Below are 14,786 nucleotides of genomic sequence, written 5' to 3'. Positions count from 1 at the left end.
GCGGCACTTAGATGAAAGGGCGGTACTAGTACTTTTCAAAAGCATTATAGTACCGATTTTAATCAATTAGTATCGCAGTACTGTATTAGTACCGGTATACCGAACAACCCTACAAGAAATAGCATTGAAATTGACATACATGTGACTGAAATGCTGTCATCGTGAGGAGAAGGTTGGCCTGGGCAATACATTGATAAACTTAATGATTTAAAAAATCGATGTTTTTGCTCCTCTTGCTAGAGCATATTTTTGCTCGCAGGAGCTTCGGTAGCTGGCTGGTTCTGAGACAGGATCAATTGCTTTAAAGTCTTAATTTACCGGAAGTGAGTAATTTTTTTTGACACTGAATTTTTCAGCACTAAATTGTTTTTACACCAAATTTTCATACACTGAATTTTAAAACACGCATTTGGCTAACAAAATTGTTTTCAATTAAATTGTCAGCATATTTTCAAATTCGAACGCATAAAAATCTGTGTCAAAAAACACAACATGACATGAATGTGCAGAAAAATTAAAAAGCCCTCATTTAAAGAAGACGATCTGCACCACTTTACAATTGCACAGGCAGTTTTAGTAGATCACAAGCATATTTTATATTTTTAGCACACACTGTTTAGCGCGTGGTATTTGAATCTTAGTAAATCAGGCCCAATGTTTTTTGCATTATTAGTGGGTGTAAAGTGTCAAAAAGGTTTTAAAGGGGAACATTATCACCAGACCTATGTAAGCGTCAATATATACCTTGATGTTGCAGAAAAAAGACCATATATTTTTTTAACCGATTTCCGAACTCTAAATGGGTGAATTTTGGCGAATTAAACGCCTTTCTAATACTCGCTCTCGGAGCGATGACGTCACAACGTGACGTTACATCGGGAAGCAATCCGCCATTTTCTCAAACACCGAGTCAAATCAGCTCTGTTATTTTCCGTTTTTTCGACTGTTTTCCGTACCTTGGAGACATCATGCCTCGTCGGTGTGTTGTCGGAGGGTGTAAGAACACCAACAGGGACGAATTCAAGTTGCACCAGTGGCCCAAAGATGCCAAAGTGGGACGTTTGTTCCGCACACTTAACCGACGAAAGCTATGCTACGACAGAGATGGCAAGAATGTGTGGATATCCTGTGACACTCAAAGCAGATGCATTTCCAACGATAAAGTCAAAGAAATCTTCCGCCAGACCCCCATTGAATCTGCCGGAGTGTGTGAGAAATTCAGGGACAAAGGCGCTCGGTAGCACGGCAAGCAATGGCGGCAGTTTGTTAGACGAGCGAGCTAAACCCCCTGGATGTCTTGTCTCACACCGTCCCTTATGCCACCGAAGATGATCAGGAGAAGAATATCGACCCTAGCTTCCCTGGCCTGCTGACATCAACTCCAAAACTGGACAGATCAGCTTTCAGGAAAAGAGCGCGGATGAGGGTATGTCTACAGAATATATTAATTGATGAAAATTGGGCTGTCTGCACTCTCAAAGTGCGTGATGTTGCCAAATGTATTTCATATGCTGTAAACCTAGTTCATAGTTGTTAGTTTCCTTTAATGCCAAACAAACACATACCAATCGTTGGTTAGAAGGTGATCGCCGAATTCGTCCTCGCTTTCTCCCGTGTCGCTGGCTGTCGTGTCGTTTTCGTCGGTTTCGCTTGCATACGGTTCAAACTGATATGGCTCAATAGCTTCAGTTTCTTCTTCAATTTCGTTTTCGCTACCTGCCTCCACACTACAACCATCCGTTTCAATACATGCGTAATCTGTTGAATCGCTTAAGCCGCTGAAATCCAAGTCTGAATCCGAGCTAATGTCGCTATAGCTTGCTGTTCTTTCCGCCATGTTTGTTTGTGTTGGCTTCACTATGTGACGTCACAGGAAAATGGACGGGTGTTTATAACGATGGTTAAAATCAGGCACTTTGAAGCTTTTTTTAGGGATATTGCGTGATGGGTAAAATTTTGAAAAAAACTTCGAAAAATATAATAAGCCACTGGGAACTGATTTTTAATGGTTTTAACCATTCTGAAATTGTGATAATGTTCCCCTTTAAATTACCTCAGGGCATTCAATCGATCGCAACCAGACTGTTTGGTTTGTCATAGAAGACGTTTCGCCGCTCATGCGAGTAGGCTTTATCAGTTCATGCTCATAGACTTAGATTGGTCAGCTCTAGTCCAGCGGCTGGTGCCAAAAGCCCAAATACTTATACTCCAAAAACCAGGAGGGTGTGCCTGGGCAAGGATGGTTTTTCCCCATCGTAGTGAGAAAATTGCAAACGAGCAATCCTAACCGTCAAAGCCAACGACAGTCGTTGAAGTGTAATTTCCACTCGTTAGCATTGAGGTATTGTGCGACAGAATGATCAACGTAGATAAACTACTACCAGTCCAAAATAGTCGCAATCCCCTCAGTTAGCATTCAATTCAGTTATAAACAAATGGCATTCTGGTCACCTTCTGTGAGCAGAATATTTCTAAGTCCTGTTATTTGTTTGAGGCTAAATTGCAAAAAACTGTAATTTATTGATACATCAACTCAATAACAGAAACATGCATTCAGTTTTGTTAGTTTTATGGAATGGTTGAAAGGACGGTGTTGTATGTGGGAGACAGGTGGGGTCGCAGACCAGCTCCTCGGTTCAGGGATGTTTTTTCAACCTTGTCATTGATGGCTTCCCTCACTCCTCTTTCGTACCACCCGTCCTCCCTGTCCAGAATCTGTACAGTTTTGTTGTCAAAGGAGTGCTGTTTCCCCGAGGTGCAGATGGACAGCTGAGTCTTGGCCTGAAGAGTTTGCCCGTCGGCTTAGTGGTTGTTTTGTTTCCCCAATATAGGAATCAGTGCCTTCATAATTACACTGGATCGCATACACCAGATTGTTTTTGTGGGTGTGGGGTGTCTGGTCTTTAGGATGCACCAGTCTCTGTCTCAGGGTGTTGCCTGGTCTGAAGTGTACTGGGATGTTGGTGTTGGTTAAAATGTTTTCTGAGTTTCTCAGATAGACCTGATACATATGGAATGACAATATATTTGTGTCTGTTACCTTTTGCCTCTTCATCCACTCTGTTCTTGGTATTTCTATAAGTGAATGCACTTTTTACAAACGACCAGCTGGGGTGACCACAGGTTTTGAGGGCTTCCCTCAAATGCCTATGCTCTCTCTTTGGCCTGTGGGCTGGTAGGAACATTATCAGCTCTGTGTTGTAGGATTCTAGAATTCTAGGAATAGGTCGGTATGTGTGGGTTTTCGTTTTTTTTTTGACAGTTAGGATTGCTGGTTTGCAACAAAACAGTTGTTTTTCCTCACGACGATAGGGCGAAACCATCCTTGCCCAGGTACACCCTCCAATTGTTTAGCTGACTATTTATATCTATGTGTGGCATTGCATTAGTGTTTTACAAGCTTCTCATCTTATTCTACAGAATAAGATGGACGGTGTCCAACTTTGAATAATCAAAAAATGGTCAAAACTTCCAAACTTCCCGAGCTTAACTTCCCGTGGTAAATTTCCGGAAAGTTTCCACCCCTTTGCAACCCTAGTGTTGGGTATCAATACTGATAAGAAAATGTATTATTTTGGCCATAATTGTGCAGCACTACTTTGTACACATGTTTTTCATTACGGTTATAATTAGTCAAACTTACTATAACATGAAACCACTATTTGACAATTAAAATAGTTTGCAACCATCTGTCATACCAATAAAGTGAAAGAAAAAGCACCTTCTCAAGCTTGGAGACGCCGCTGTCCCTGCCCTGCACAAGGTAGGTCGTCTTCTTGCTGACGTTGCCCGTCACTTTGCCGCCGTAGCGCTCGATGAGGGATTTGGTGTCGTCTCGCTCCAGTGACTCCAGGACGCCTGTCAGCACAAACACACAACCCTCCAAACAGTTGTCAGCACCCTGGAAGAGCCAAGAGAGTTGTGGATGAGCAACACAAAGAATAAATGTGTCCCCATGGGATGATGAGCTAGACGTGGTACCGTGGGGATTTCTTTGGACCCCAGCGCTCGTGGTCCATCTCTGTTGAGGTAATTCCTATAAGCGGAAGCGTTGCCCTTCTTCTTCTCTGCTTCTTCAGGACTTGTGCTCTAATGGGATGGAGAGGACTAGAAATAAGTCAGCCGGCCAGGATTCAGCTGTGTATCTTCAATGATCTAGAAGGTATCGTAAATTCACCGCTGGTTTAGCTGGAGACGTTTGAAGTGCCGTCCCAGTTTTGGAAGCGGGCATCTTGTCGCTGATTGACACATTTTGTTGGACTTTTTTAGGGGAGACTTTCAGTTTTGTCGGTGCTTTGCTCTTTTCCGCATCCTCTTTTTCCTCCTTCTTCTTCTTCATCATGGCCAGTTTGGAAACCTCTTCTTCCTCATCCTTCTTCTTCATCATGGCCAGTTTGGAACTGGTTTTGACTGCAGCAGGACTCTTCTTGGGCGAAGGACCGATCACATCCTTGGACATGCTGTCATTTCTGCTAATCTTTGAAGGGCTGAGTGCATTCATCCTGCTCGGCAGGGCCTTATCGTCTTTTCCGTCGGAATTTTTTCGAGACTGGAAAAAAAAAACCACACACACACACACACACAACATAAGCAACATAAAAGGTACACAACGACCTGAAGTTGTCATCACCTTCTTTGCATAGGGCTCTGCGTCCAGCATGGCCAGTGTTCTTGCAAACTCCTCATCTTCATGGACCTGCTTCTCCAGCTAGTATGGACCACATTTTTTTTTAATTAAAAAATACCATTAACTCAATCAGGCCTTAATATATTAAAATAACATTTTCAGTCAAGCCAAAAATTATGTACCGTATTTTTCGGACTATAAGTCGCAGTTTTTTTCATAGTTTGGCCGGGCTCTAGTGCGACTTATATATGTTTTTTTTCTTCTTTATTATGCATTTTTGGCAGGTGCGACTTATACTCCGAAAAATACGGTATACTCCTGGCAAACTGTGATTAAACATTTTTGTTCAAATGTGCATAAAAGTGCATAAATATTTCCCCCCACAATGACCCTCTTGTACAGTATATCGTCTTGTCAATTCCAATCAAGAATAAATAACTAGGTCACACTTTGCTAGAGGTATACATAATTTTAGACTTGACTGTTAATTATGTATAATTAATCACAATTAATCTCAATTTGCAACTTTGTCTGAAGTATGCGTATTTTCACTGTGCAAGATAAATAACAGGAGACGGTTATGTATACATATTGTTGGCTGTATTAATATTGTATAAACTGAATAGATAATGCGTCTCGACCACATCGCAGACTTTTTTCCAACGCATATTCTACAACATTTGCTGCCAATACTACACTAGCATTGGCAACTATAGGAGACCAAACCAATTAGAGCGTGCGGTTCAATATCGTAGCCTCGGATTGGCTCAACCACAGCCAGCATTACTATATTGAATTAAAAGAGTGTCAAGGTGACTAAAGGGGATTACTTCAAGGCTAGAGGGTTCTCATAATGTTGAAATGTGTATTTAGAACATACTTGCCAACCTTGACACCTCCGATTTAGGGAGGTGGGGGTGGGCGTGGTCGGTGTGGGACGGGGGCGTGGTTGGGGGCGTGGCTAAAAGGGGAGGAGTATATTTACAGCTAGAATTCACCAAGTCAAGTATTTCATATATACATATACATATATATATATATATATATATATATATATAAAATAAATACTTGACGTTCAGTGAATTCTAGCTATATATATATATATAAAATAAATACTTGAATTTCAGTGTTCATTTATTTACACATATACACACACACAACACTCATCTACTCATTGTTGAGTTAAGGGTTAAATTGTCCATCCTTGTTCTATTCTCGGTCACTATTTTTCGAACCATGCTGAACACCCTCTCTGATTATGCATTGCTGTGTGGCACGCACAAAAGTGCTTTCATCAAATGCACTAGATGGCAGTATTGTCCTGTTTAAGAGTGTCACAACATTGCTGTTTATGGCAGACGAACTGCTTTACGGTATACAAAAAAGTGACTGCTGTTGTTGTGTGTTGTTGCCACGCTGGGAGGACGTTAATGAAACTGCCTAACAATAAACCCACATTAGAAACCAAGAACTCGCCCTCCATCATTCTATAGTTATAACGTGATTGGGCAGGTACGCTTTTTTATATTTTGGAGGACCTGAGTTCGCCTGAATTTCGGGAGAAAATTTGTCCCCGGAGGTTTTCGGGAGAGGCGCTGAATTTCGGGAGTCTCACGGAAAATCCGGGAGGGTTGGCAAGTATGATTTAGAAGGTTGTAAGGTTTATGCATGTGCTATTAAAATATATCATTTATAATTAATGATTCGTACTTAGCATAAGACAAATTTATCCGGTACCATTTAACAGCAATACACGAGGGATGACTGTATTTACATGTATGTTTATTTAAAAAAAAAAAAAAGTACACACACACACACCACCAAGTTTATTAAACAACAAAACAGGAAGTTATTTATTTACGAGTATTGGTTTCATTTTGTCGATTGGAACAACATTCTCCCCAAAAGTCTCTCTGATTTTAAATATAATGTACACATCATTGTGCAACAAATCAAATGCCATCTGGTCAGACAAAATACGAATGTTTTTTTTTGTGTGACCATAGATCGTTTTCAAACTACACTCGCACGAATGGCGATTGTTTTAACACGGCAGATGACATTTAAAAAAAATACTCTTGTTGGTGTCGACACTAGACAGAGAGAAAAGTAAAACTCGAGTAAATATTGAGGTTTGTTTTGAGCAGTGGAGAGATTTTCAAGAGTGAAAGGATTTAAAAACAGAAGTGCATGGTGGTGGTTATGTTTCTTATAAAGCTTTACAAACACTGCTTATAAACAACTGCTTGCCCAACTGTGGGCACATAACAGCTATAACGTACAGCTACAGTTTAATAGCTGAAGGGTTTGGCTTTGTTTCCGCCCCAGGGGAGGCATTCGTCACACTTCTTAAAACCCTAAAGACTCAGATTATCAAAATTTCAAAACCAATATAAACCTCAACATTTGCTGGGCTTTTGAAACGATTGAGTCTTGACAGTAGGCCTGGGCGATAAATTGTTTTAATCAATAAATTTGAGTTTTTTTAATTGCAGACGATCTAAAAAAAATAAAAAAATCAATTTTCTTAATTTTTCTTGCTCCGGCACAGAAGTTTCCGTACATTCAGCCCCCCCCCCCCCCCCCCTTTTTTTTAGGGAGATTCACACACACACATTTCACAACATAATGCTAACGCGAACAAAAGCCAGACATTTATTCCAAAGAAAAGAAACGTGTCGTCAGTGGTTTGGTTTTGCGGCAACAGGTGTGGGACAAATGACTGCAAGCTGCAAAGTTTGTTTAAAAAAAGGCAGCGGCACAACGAACATATTCGAGCATCTGAAACAGAAGCATCCAGCCGAGTGGGGGAAACTCAGGTCTTTTCGAGGCAAAAAAGTACTTTACAACAAACTCCAGCTTTTTAAAAGTTATTTTACACAATGTCCAATTGATATCTGTTCTAAAAAGAACCCACTTTGTATACAAATATAATTTTGCTAAGAGTAAGATGCAGTTTATGCAGGGCTATTTCACACTACTAAGTTATGAATGTTTTATGTCATTTGTATTCATTGGTTTCTTTGAAAAAGTAGGGGAAAAAAAATTGTTAAATCGATTTTGTGAAAAACTCTGAGATTTTCTTTTCAGGCCATATCGCCCATGCCTACCTTGTAGAGCTACACAGGTAGGCAATTTACACCGCAAGTCCGTTCCATATCATGGAATACTTACAAGCCGACATAAATTAAATCAATGTGCTTCATGCCGCTTACCTCAGCCTCCTCCATCATTTGCAGCTGTTGAGCAATTTGCTCATCACTCAGCTCGTCTGTCTCCTGGATGGGCTGAGGACGAGATGCGTTTTTTAGGGATGGCGACCCAAAACAATTGAGAGAGGAGACAAAAATAAACCCAGAAAATCTTAGGCACCACTCACCGCCTTTCGTTTAGCGCTGGCTACCAGCTTCTTGTCCGAGCGCTTCACACTTCTGCTACCAAAGTAGTCAAACACAGAGGTGGGGGTTTGTTGGACTGACTTTGGTGTGACGGGCGGGGTGGGAGATTTTATCGCACTTTTGGTCTGAACAGACGAGGACTTGTTGGGAGACTTTGCAGCTTGTTTGACATCTGAATTGGTCCTTTGGTCGGTGCCATTCTGCTTGGTTTTGGAGACCTTCTTCAAGGACTGAAAGTTGTCACTGTCCGAGTCTACAATGAGAAAAGTATCCTTTAAAAAAGTATTCAAACAACATCACTCCACAATAGTGTTAATTTTGACAGCAGTTTTAGTTTGAACAATAATTCAGTCATCTAAATTTATTTATTGAATTCCTAGACATTTTAGTCAACTAAAGTGTTACAATACAGAGTTACCACAAAATTGTCACTATAAATGTGACGGTGGAAGCATGGATAGGGGCGTGGTCAATTACACCTTCTCATTCAATGTGTTTTCTTTATTTTCATGACTCTTTTGCCACTGATTGCCACTGAAGGCATCAAAACTGTGAATGAACAAATGTGGAGTTATATACTTAACAAAAAAAAGGTGACACAACCTAACATGTTTTGTATTCTAGTTTCTTCAAAATAGCCACTCTTAGTTCTGATTACTGCTTTGCACACTCTTGGCATTCTCTCCATGAGCTTCAAGAGGTAGTCACCTGAAATGGTTTTTCACTTCACAGGTGTGCATTATCAGGGTTGATTAGTGGAATTTCTTGCTTTATCAATGGGGTTGGGACCATCAGTTGTGTTGTGAATGAGAGAAGGTGTGTCCAAACTTTTGGCCTGTACTGTACTGTGTAGGGATGTCCCGACCCAGGTTTTTGCACTTCCGATCCGATATTGTTTTTGCACTTCCGATCCGATACCGATACTGACCGATACTGGCCTATCCGAGCATGTATTAAAGTTTAAAGTTATTTAGCCTACTTAGTTGTCAGAATCATGTTGAAAAGGGTTTTAGTACTCTTGATAACAACTAGCCAGCTGAATTAGGGGAGTTTGAATAATACACAATGGTTGGTAACAAGAAACTGACCTGTTTATTCAAGGATAAACACAAAATAGACACAATTATACATGACAAACAGAAATGGCATCATTGAACTAGGGCTGGGCGATATGGCCTTTTTCGCGATACACGATATATATCTCGATATTTTGCCTTAGCCTTGAATGAACACTTGATGCATATAATCACAGCAGTATGATGATTCTATGTGTCTACATTAAAACATTCTTCTTCATACTGCATTAATATATGCTCATTTTAAACTTTCATGCAGAGAAGGAAATCACAACTAAAAAAATCACTATTTTTTTCATACGGTGTTGATCTGGAAATGTTTGCCTCGGCATTTTGATGGTTTTGGCGTGTGGCACCGAATGGAGATAAGCGTTTCGACAGACGTTACAATATTTGAACAATGTTGACGAAAACTGTTTTCTCTGTCGTGTCCGTGTGTCGAAAATTGTTATGCGCTTATTTTTTTTTATTTGATTTTGTGCGTGGCATAGATTTGCCGTGCGCAGAGGACGCTTGAGCAGTGCGCAATTGCACAGGCGCGCACCTTAGAGGGAACATTGCTCTCACAGCTGCGCTAGCATCACAGCTAACGTTAGCCATGCTGCTACCTCTCTGCTCGGGGAGGACGTATACGTATGTGACGTATGACGTGACAGTATGTGACGTATGTAAGAAAGTGCGCTTGCTGTCTGTGAGAGGGAGACACAGGAAAGAATGAGAAGAGCCTGTCGTGTAATGCCAGCAGCTAAAAGCAACTGCGTGAGAATCCACAGACCTGTGGATGTGTTGAAGGTGTGCTGGAAAATGCGGAACGGAAATTAGGGAGCAGCAGAAAAGTGGAATGTATTATTTAAATCGGTGCGTTGGAAAACACGGACCGGAGTTGTTTTTTTTTAACTCGATCTGGATCGGCATTTTCCCATGCCTTGCAGATACGTATTTTTTGGCAAATATCGGCGGCCGATCCGATCCAAATATCGGATCGGGACATCCCTAGTACTGTGTAATTAGTTATCAGAGGTGGGAATATTTTGGCACCTCCCGATTCAATTACGATTCAGGAGCTACGATTCAATTAAAAAATTGATTATTGATGCATCTTTATGTATATTGATGCAGTTTTAAAAACTTTTTCGTTTCATTAAATAAGTATTTATAACTTGCAACTTTAAAAAACAGAGCATTTGTAAAAACAAACTGTTAAATTAATTCTGTAAAATTTAATGTAAATGTGTGCAAAACTGGAACATAAGTGCCCTAAAATAAAGGCTGGTCGGCTCTCTCGGTGAGGTGGCTCGCTGCAGTCAGCCAAATTTTATAACTGTCTGCATTACTTTATTTAAAATAAATAAGTCAATTATCAACATTTACGAATCGATTTTATAAATGATTGTCTAAATTATGTTGGAATTTAGTTTGCCAAATATGTAAACAGTCCTTTGAACTACCGGTATAGATTATAAAAATAACAAGGTGGTTCATTGATATTCTCTACAATGAAGTCACACTAAGGAAGGTACATCAATATAAACATTAAGTGCACATACCATAATAATGTAGTTTGGTACAAACTTTAAAAAAAAAATAAGCAAAACAATTTATAGGCTGAAGGTTGGCTCTGATGCCGCTAGCTTAATGCTAATGTACGATGAACCAGCTCATTGACATGCTAAGGAAATTTAGCAGGGCCAATTCCAGGGCACTTACATAGAATTGGGTTGAGTTTTTCCTTGCCCTGATGTGGGATCTGAGCAGAGGATGTCGTTGTGGCTTGTGCAGCCCTTTGAGACACTCGTGATTTAGGGCTATATAAGTAAACATTGATTGATTGATAGACAAACCTTCACACTCACATTTATATCCATGGACAATTTACAGTCTCCATACCCCAATGAAGCTAACGCATATTTTTGGAAGGCGGGAGGAAGCCCACACACGCATATAATATGCAAATTTAATATAATATATTACATTATATTTTTGGGATTTTCTTCAATGTTAAAAAAAATATATATATTTTGAAGGTGTGGTGGCTTTTATTTTGCTGTGGCGGTGCGCCATAATCAAATGCTTGTAGGAGAAAAGATGCATTATTTACAAACACATACAGTTGGGCAAGACACTTCCCCCTTGGTCCCAGTGCGGCTCACACTGGTGTTAATTGGCAGCCACGCTTACGTCAGTCTACCCCAGGGCAGCTGTGGCTACAAATGTAGCTTACCACCACAAAGTGTGAATGTGGAGTGAATGAATGACGGGTTCTCACTTCTCCATGAGCGCTTTGAGTGTGTAGTCAATAGAAAAGTGCTATATAAATCTAATCCATGAATTAATTATAGTTCTGATTGGATTCCCTCTGACTTACCCCCCCGCCCCTCTACCACATGTACCGGTACTGTGATTGGATATATTCCTAACTTGTCCCACCCGCCTAATGACGTAATTAAATACGATTGGATTTCGTCTCGGTCAACATTTGTGTCTCGTTTTTATTCGTTAACTAAATGGTCATTATTTTAGTCAACATGCATTTGTTTTGATTGGTTATCGTCTTGTTTTAGTCAGGGGAAAATAGGTAACTAAGACAATCATTTTCAGTCAACAAAATGAACACTGCGCCACAACTTACAAGTGAAGATGGAGCTTTCCAGGCTTCATGACTAAAATATGTCACATTGCTTAATTTTCTCAACTTATTAGTCTGTTGATTCTAACAATAAAACAATGAAAATCCTACTTTGCTACAAACCTATAGTGGCGTTGAATGGCATGTCTTCAAAGATCAGGTCAAGACAAGTTGTCACAACCACAAACATCTACCTGTTTCAGAGACATAGCGAACAGGTTCTTTCTTGAGAGATTGCGCAGCCTTGCCGACCTTCTCTTTCTTCTCAGCCGATTTCTTGGACTTCCTGTCTCGCTCATCCGAGTCAGAGTCTGATCGGACGGGGAAAAAAAGCGTTGAAAGATTAATAAATTGCTGATAATCCCTCATCAACCAAGAAGCTGATCTCACTTAGTATTACTTGATGCACACTTTTTCAAGGAATGACACATTTCCAAGAAACATTGCAATAAAGATGCAATTAAAAGGGGAACTACAACTTTTTTTATTTTATTTTGCTTATTATTCACAATATCTAGGTAAGACAAGAATACAATTGTTTTCCTTTTTTTATGCATTCTAAAATAGTAAATAAACGTTAGGAAAAAGTCAGCTAACAATGGAGTCGATAAGATTTGTTATATTCATTAATTTCATAAACTACTCATTCAGAATTTGAGAGACAACAAACCTAGTAAAGCAATCACTTACTGTACAATGCCTGCTCTCACTGGGATGCCGACTGTTTATATATTCCCGTTTAGATGAAGAATTAGCTATAATTCTCATGAAGGGTTAAAAATATGGGTGCATACGAGCGTCTTTGTGTCTTTCTCGCCATCTCCTGGTCTAAGTTGGCTTACAAACTTGACCAACTTCTCAGTTTATGTCCACATCCTTCTACGATCCAGGTGAGAGGCAAGATTTATAATCGATAATAAGCTTTTACCAATTGAGAGGCGAAAGAACATCTCTACGATGTCAATATAGCAGCAGAGACTAGTTATCTCTCTGTGATCAACGTGCTGCTAGAAATTTTGACCTTTCAGTTTAGCTTGATTTTAGCGGCGCCGCTGGACCAAAGCGGTAGTGTTTTGCCAGAAGGAAGACCGCATTTCCCATGAGGACCAGCGCATATTGCAGTAAAACTGAGGCAATACCACAATGATTCAGTATGACTGATCTTTCCACAGTAGGAATCTACATATTTTACTCAAACTTTATATTTGCGGTTTGCAGTAGAGATTAGGGATGTCCCGATCCGATATTTGGATCGGATGCCGATATTTGCCAAAAATTGCGTATCGGAAAGGCATGGGAAAATGCCGATACAGATCCAGTTAAAAAAAAAAAACTCCGGTCCGTGTATTCCAGCGCACCGATTTAAATAATACATTCCACTTTTCTGCTGCTCCCTAATTTACGTTCCGCATTTTCCAGCACACCTTCAACACATCCACAGGTCTGTGGAATCTCACGCAGTTGCTTTTAGCTGCTGGCATTACACGACAGGCTCTTCTCACTCTTTTCTGTGTCTCCCTCTCACAGACAGCAAGCGCACCTTCTTACACACGTCACACACTGTCACGTCATACGTCACATACGTATACGCCCTCCCCGAGCAGAGAGGTAGCAGCATGGCTAACGTTAGCTGTGATGCTAGCGCAGCCGCGTGACCAACGTTCCCTCTAAGGTGCGCGCCTGTGCAATTGCACACTGCTCAAGCGTCCTCTGCGCATAGCAATTATATGCCACGCACAAAATCAACAAAAAAAATAAGCACATAACAATTTTCGACACACGGACACGACACAGAAAACAGTTTTCGTCATCATTGTTCAAATATTGTAACGTCTGTCGAGACGCTTATCTCCATTCGGTGCCACACACCAACACCATCAAAATGCCGAGGCAAACATTTCCAGATCAACACCGTATGAAAAAATTAGTGATTTTTTTAGTTGTGATTTCCTTCTCTGCATGAAAGTTTAAAAGCAGCATATATTAATGCAGTATGAAGAAGAATGTTTTAATGTAGACATGCAAGCCTTGAAAGAACATTTTGAAAATCAAGACTACATTTCCTGCAAATGGGTGCATTTCTACACTTTATTTTAACTTTAGATTTATTCTCATATCAAACTCTTTTGGCTGTCTTTTTGACACTTACATCCGGCGCCCCCCTCCACACCCTGGATTATAAATAATGTAAATAATTCAATGTGATTATCTTGTGTGATGACTGTATTATGATGATAGTATATATCTGTATCATGAATCAATTTAAGTGGAGCCCGACTTAAACAAGTTGAAAAACTTATTCGGGTGTTACCATTTAGTGGTCAATTGTACGGAATATGTACTTCACTGTGCAACCTACTAATAAAAGTCTCAATCAATCAATCAAAACACATAGAATCATCATACTGCTGTGATTATATGCATCAAGTGTTCATTCAAGGCTAAGGCAAAATATCGAGATATATACAGTATTTTCCGCACTATAAGGCGCACCGGATTATTAGCCGCACCTTCAATGAATGGCATATTTCATAACTTTGTCCACCAATAAGCCGCCCCGGACTATAAGCCGCGCCTACGCTGCGCTAAAGGGAATGTCAAAAAAACAGTCAGATAGGTCAGTCAAACTTTAATAATATATTAAAAACCAGCGTTCTAACAACTCTGTCCCAAAATGTACGCAAATGTGCAATCACAAACATAGTAAAATTCAAAATAGTGCAGAGCAATAGCAACATAATGTTGCTCGAACGTTAATGTCACAACACACAAAATAAACATAACGCTCACTTTCTGAAGTTATTCTTCATTCATAAATCCCTCGAATTTTTCTCCTTCGGTGTCCGAATTGAAAAGTTGGGCGAATGTCGTCCGGCGCTGCCTCTGTCTTAGTGAAGGTGTGTTCGCCTTCGGTCATCCATTGTTCCCACGCAGTTAGCAGTCTAGCTTCGAATGCCCTGTTGACACCAATATGTAGCGGCTGGAGGTCTTTTGTCAATCCACCCGGAATGACGGCGAGTATTGAATTAAGCGCGTAAGCGTGTCTCTCAATGTGATGT

General features: G+C 40.2%; 1 protein-coding gene across 3 annotated transcripts in view; it reads right to left on the bottom strand.

Moving 5' to 3' along the window:
• The window catches only part of rfc1 (replication factor C (activator 1) 1), a 56,694-nt gene that overhangs the window by 23,063 nt on the left and 18,845 nt on the right, over positions 1-14,786 (bottom strand). For all 3 annotated transcript variants that reach the window (XM_061977248.2, XM_061977247.2, XM_061977249.2), the window contains exons 4-10: positions 11,922-12,038; positions 8,007-8,278; positions 7,843-7,914; positions 4,631-4,708; positions 4,178-4,549; positions 3,982-4,089; positions 3,722-3,901 (exon numbers count right to left, since the gene is read on the bottom strand). In XM_061977248.2, coding sequence (XP_061833232.2) covers positions 3,722-3,901; positions 3,982-4,089; positions 4,178-4,549; positions 4,631-4,708; positions 7,843-7,914; positions 8,007-8,278; positions 11,922-12,038 — 1,199 coding nt within the window. The remainder of the gene's footprint in view (positions 1-3,721; positions 3,902-3,981; positions 4,090-4,177; positions 4,550-4,630; positions 4,709-7,842; positions 7,915-8,006; positions 8,279-11,921; positions 12,039-14,786) is intronic.

This window comes from Nerophis lumbriciformis, linkage group LG16 (genome assembly GCF_033978685.3).
Source record: "Nerophis lumbriciformis linkage group LG16, RoL_Nlum_v2.1, whole genome shotgun sequence".
NCBI lineage: Eukaryota > Metazoa > Chordata > Actinopteri > Syngnathiformes > Syngnathidae > Nerophis > Nerophis lumbriciformis.
The sequence above is the reverse complement of the archived record's forward strand: the minus strand, read 5'-3'. Positions and strand labels throughout refer to the sequence as shown.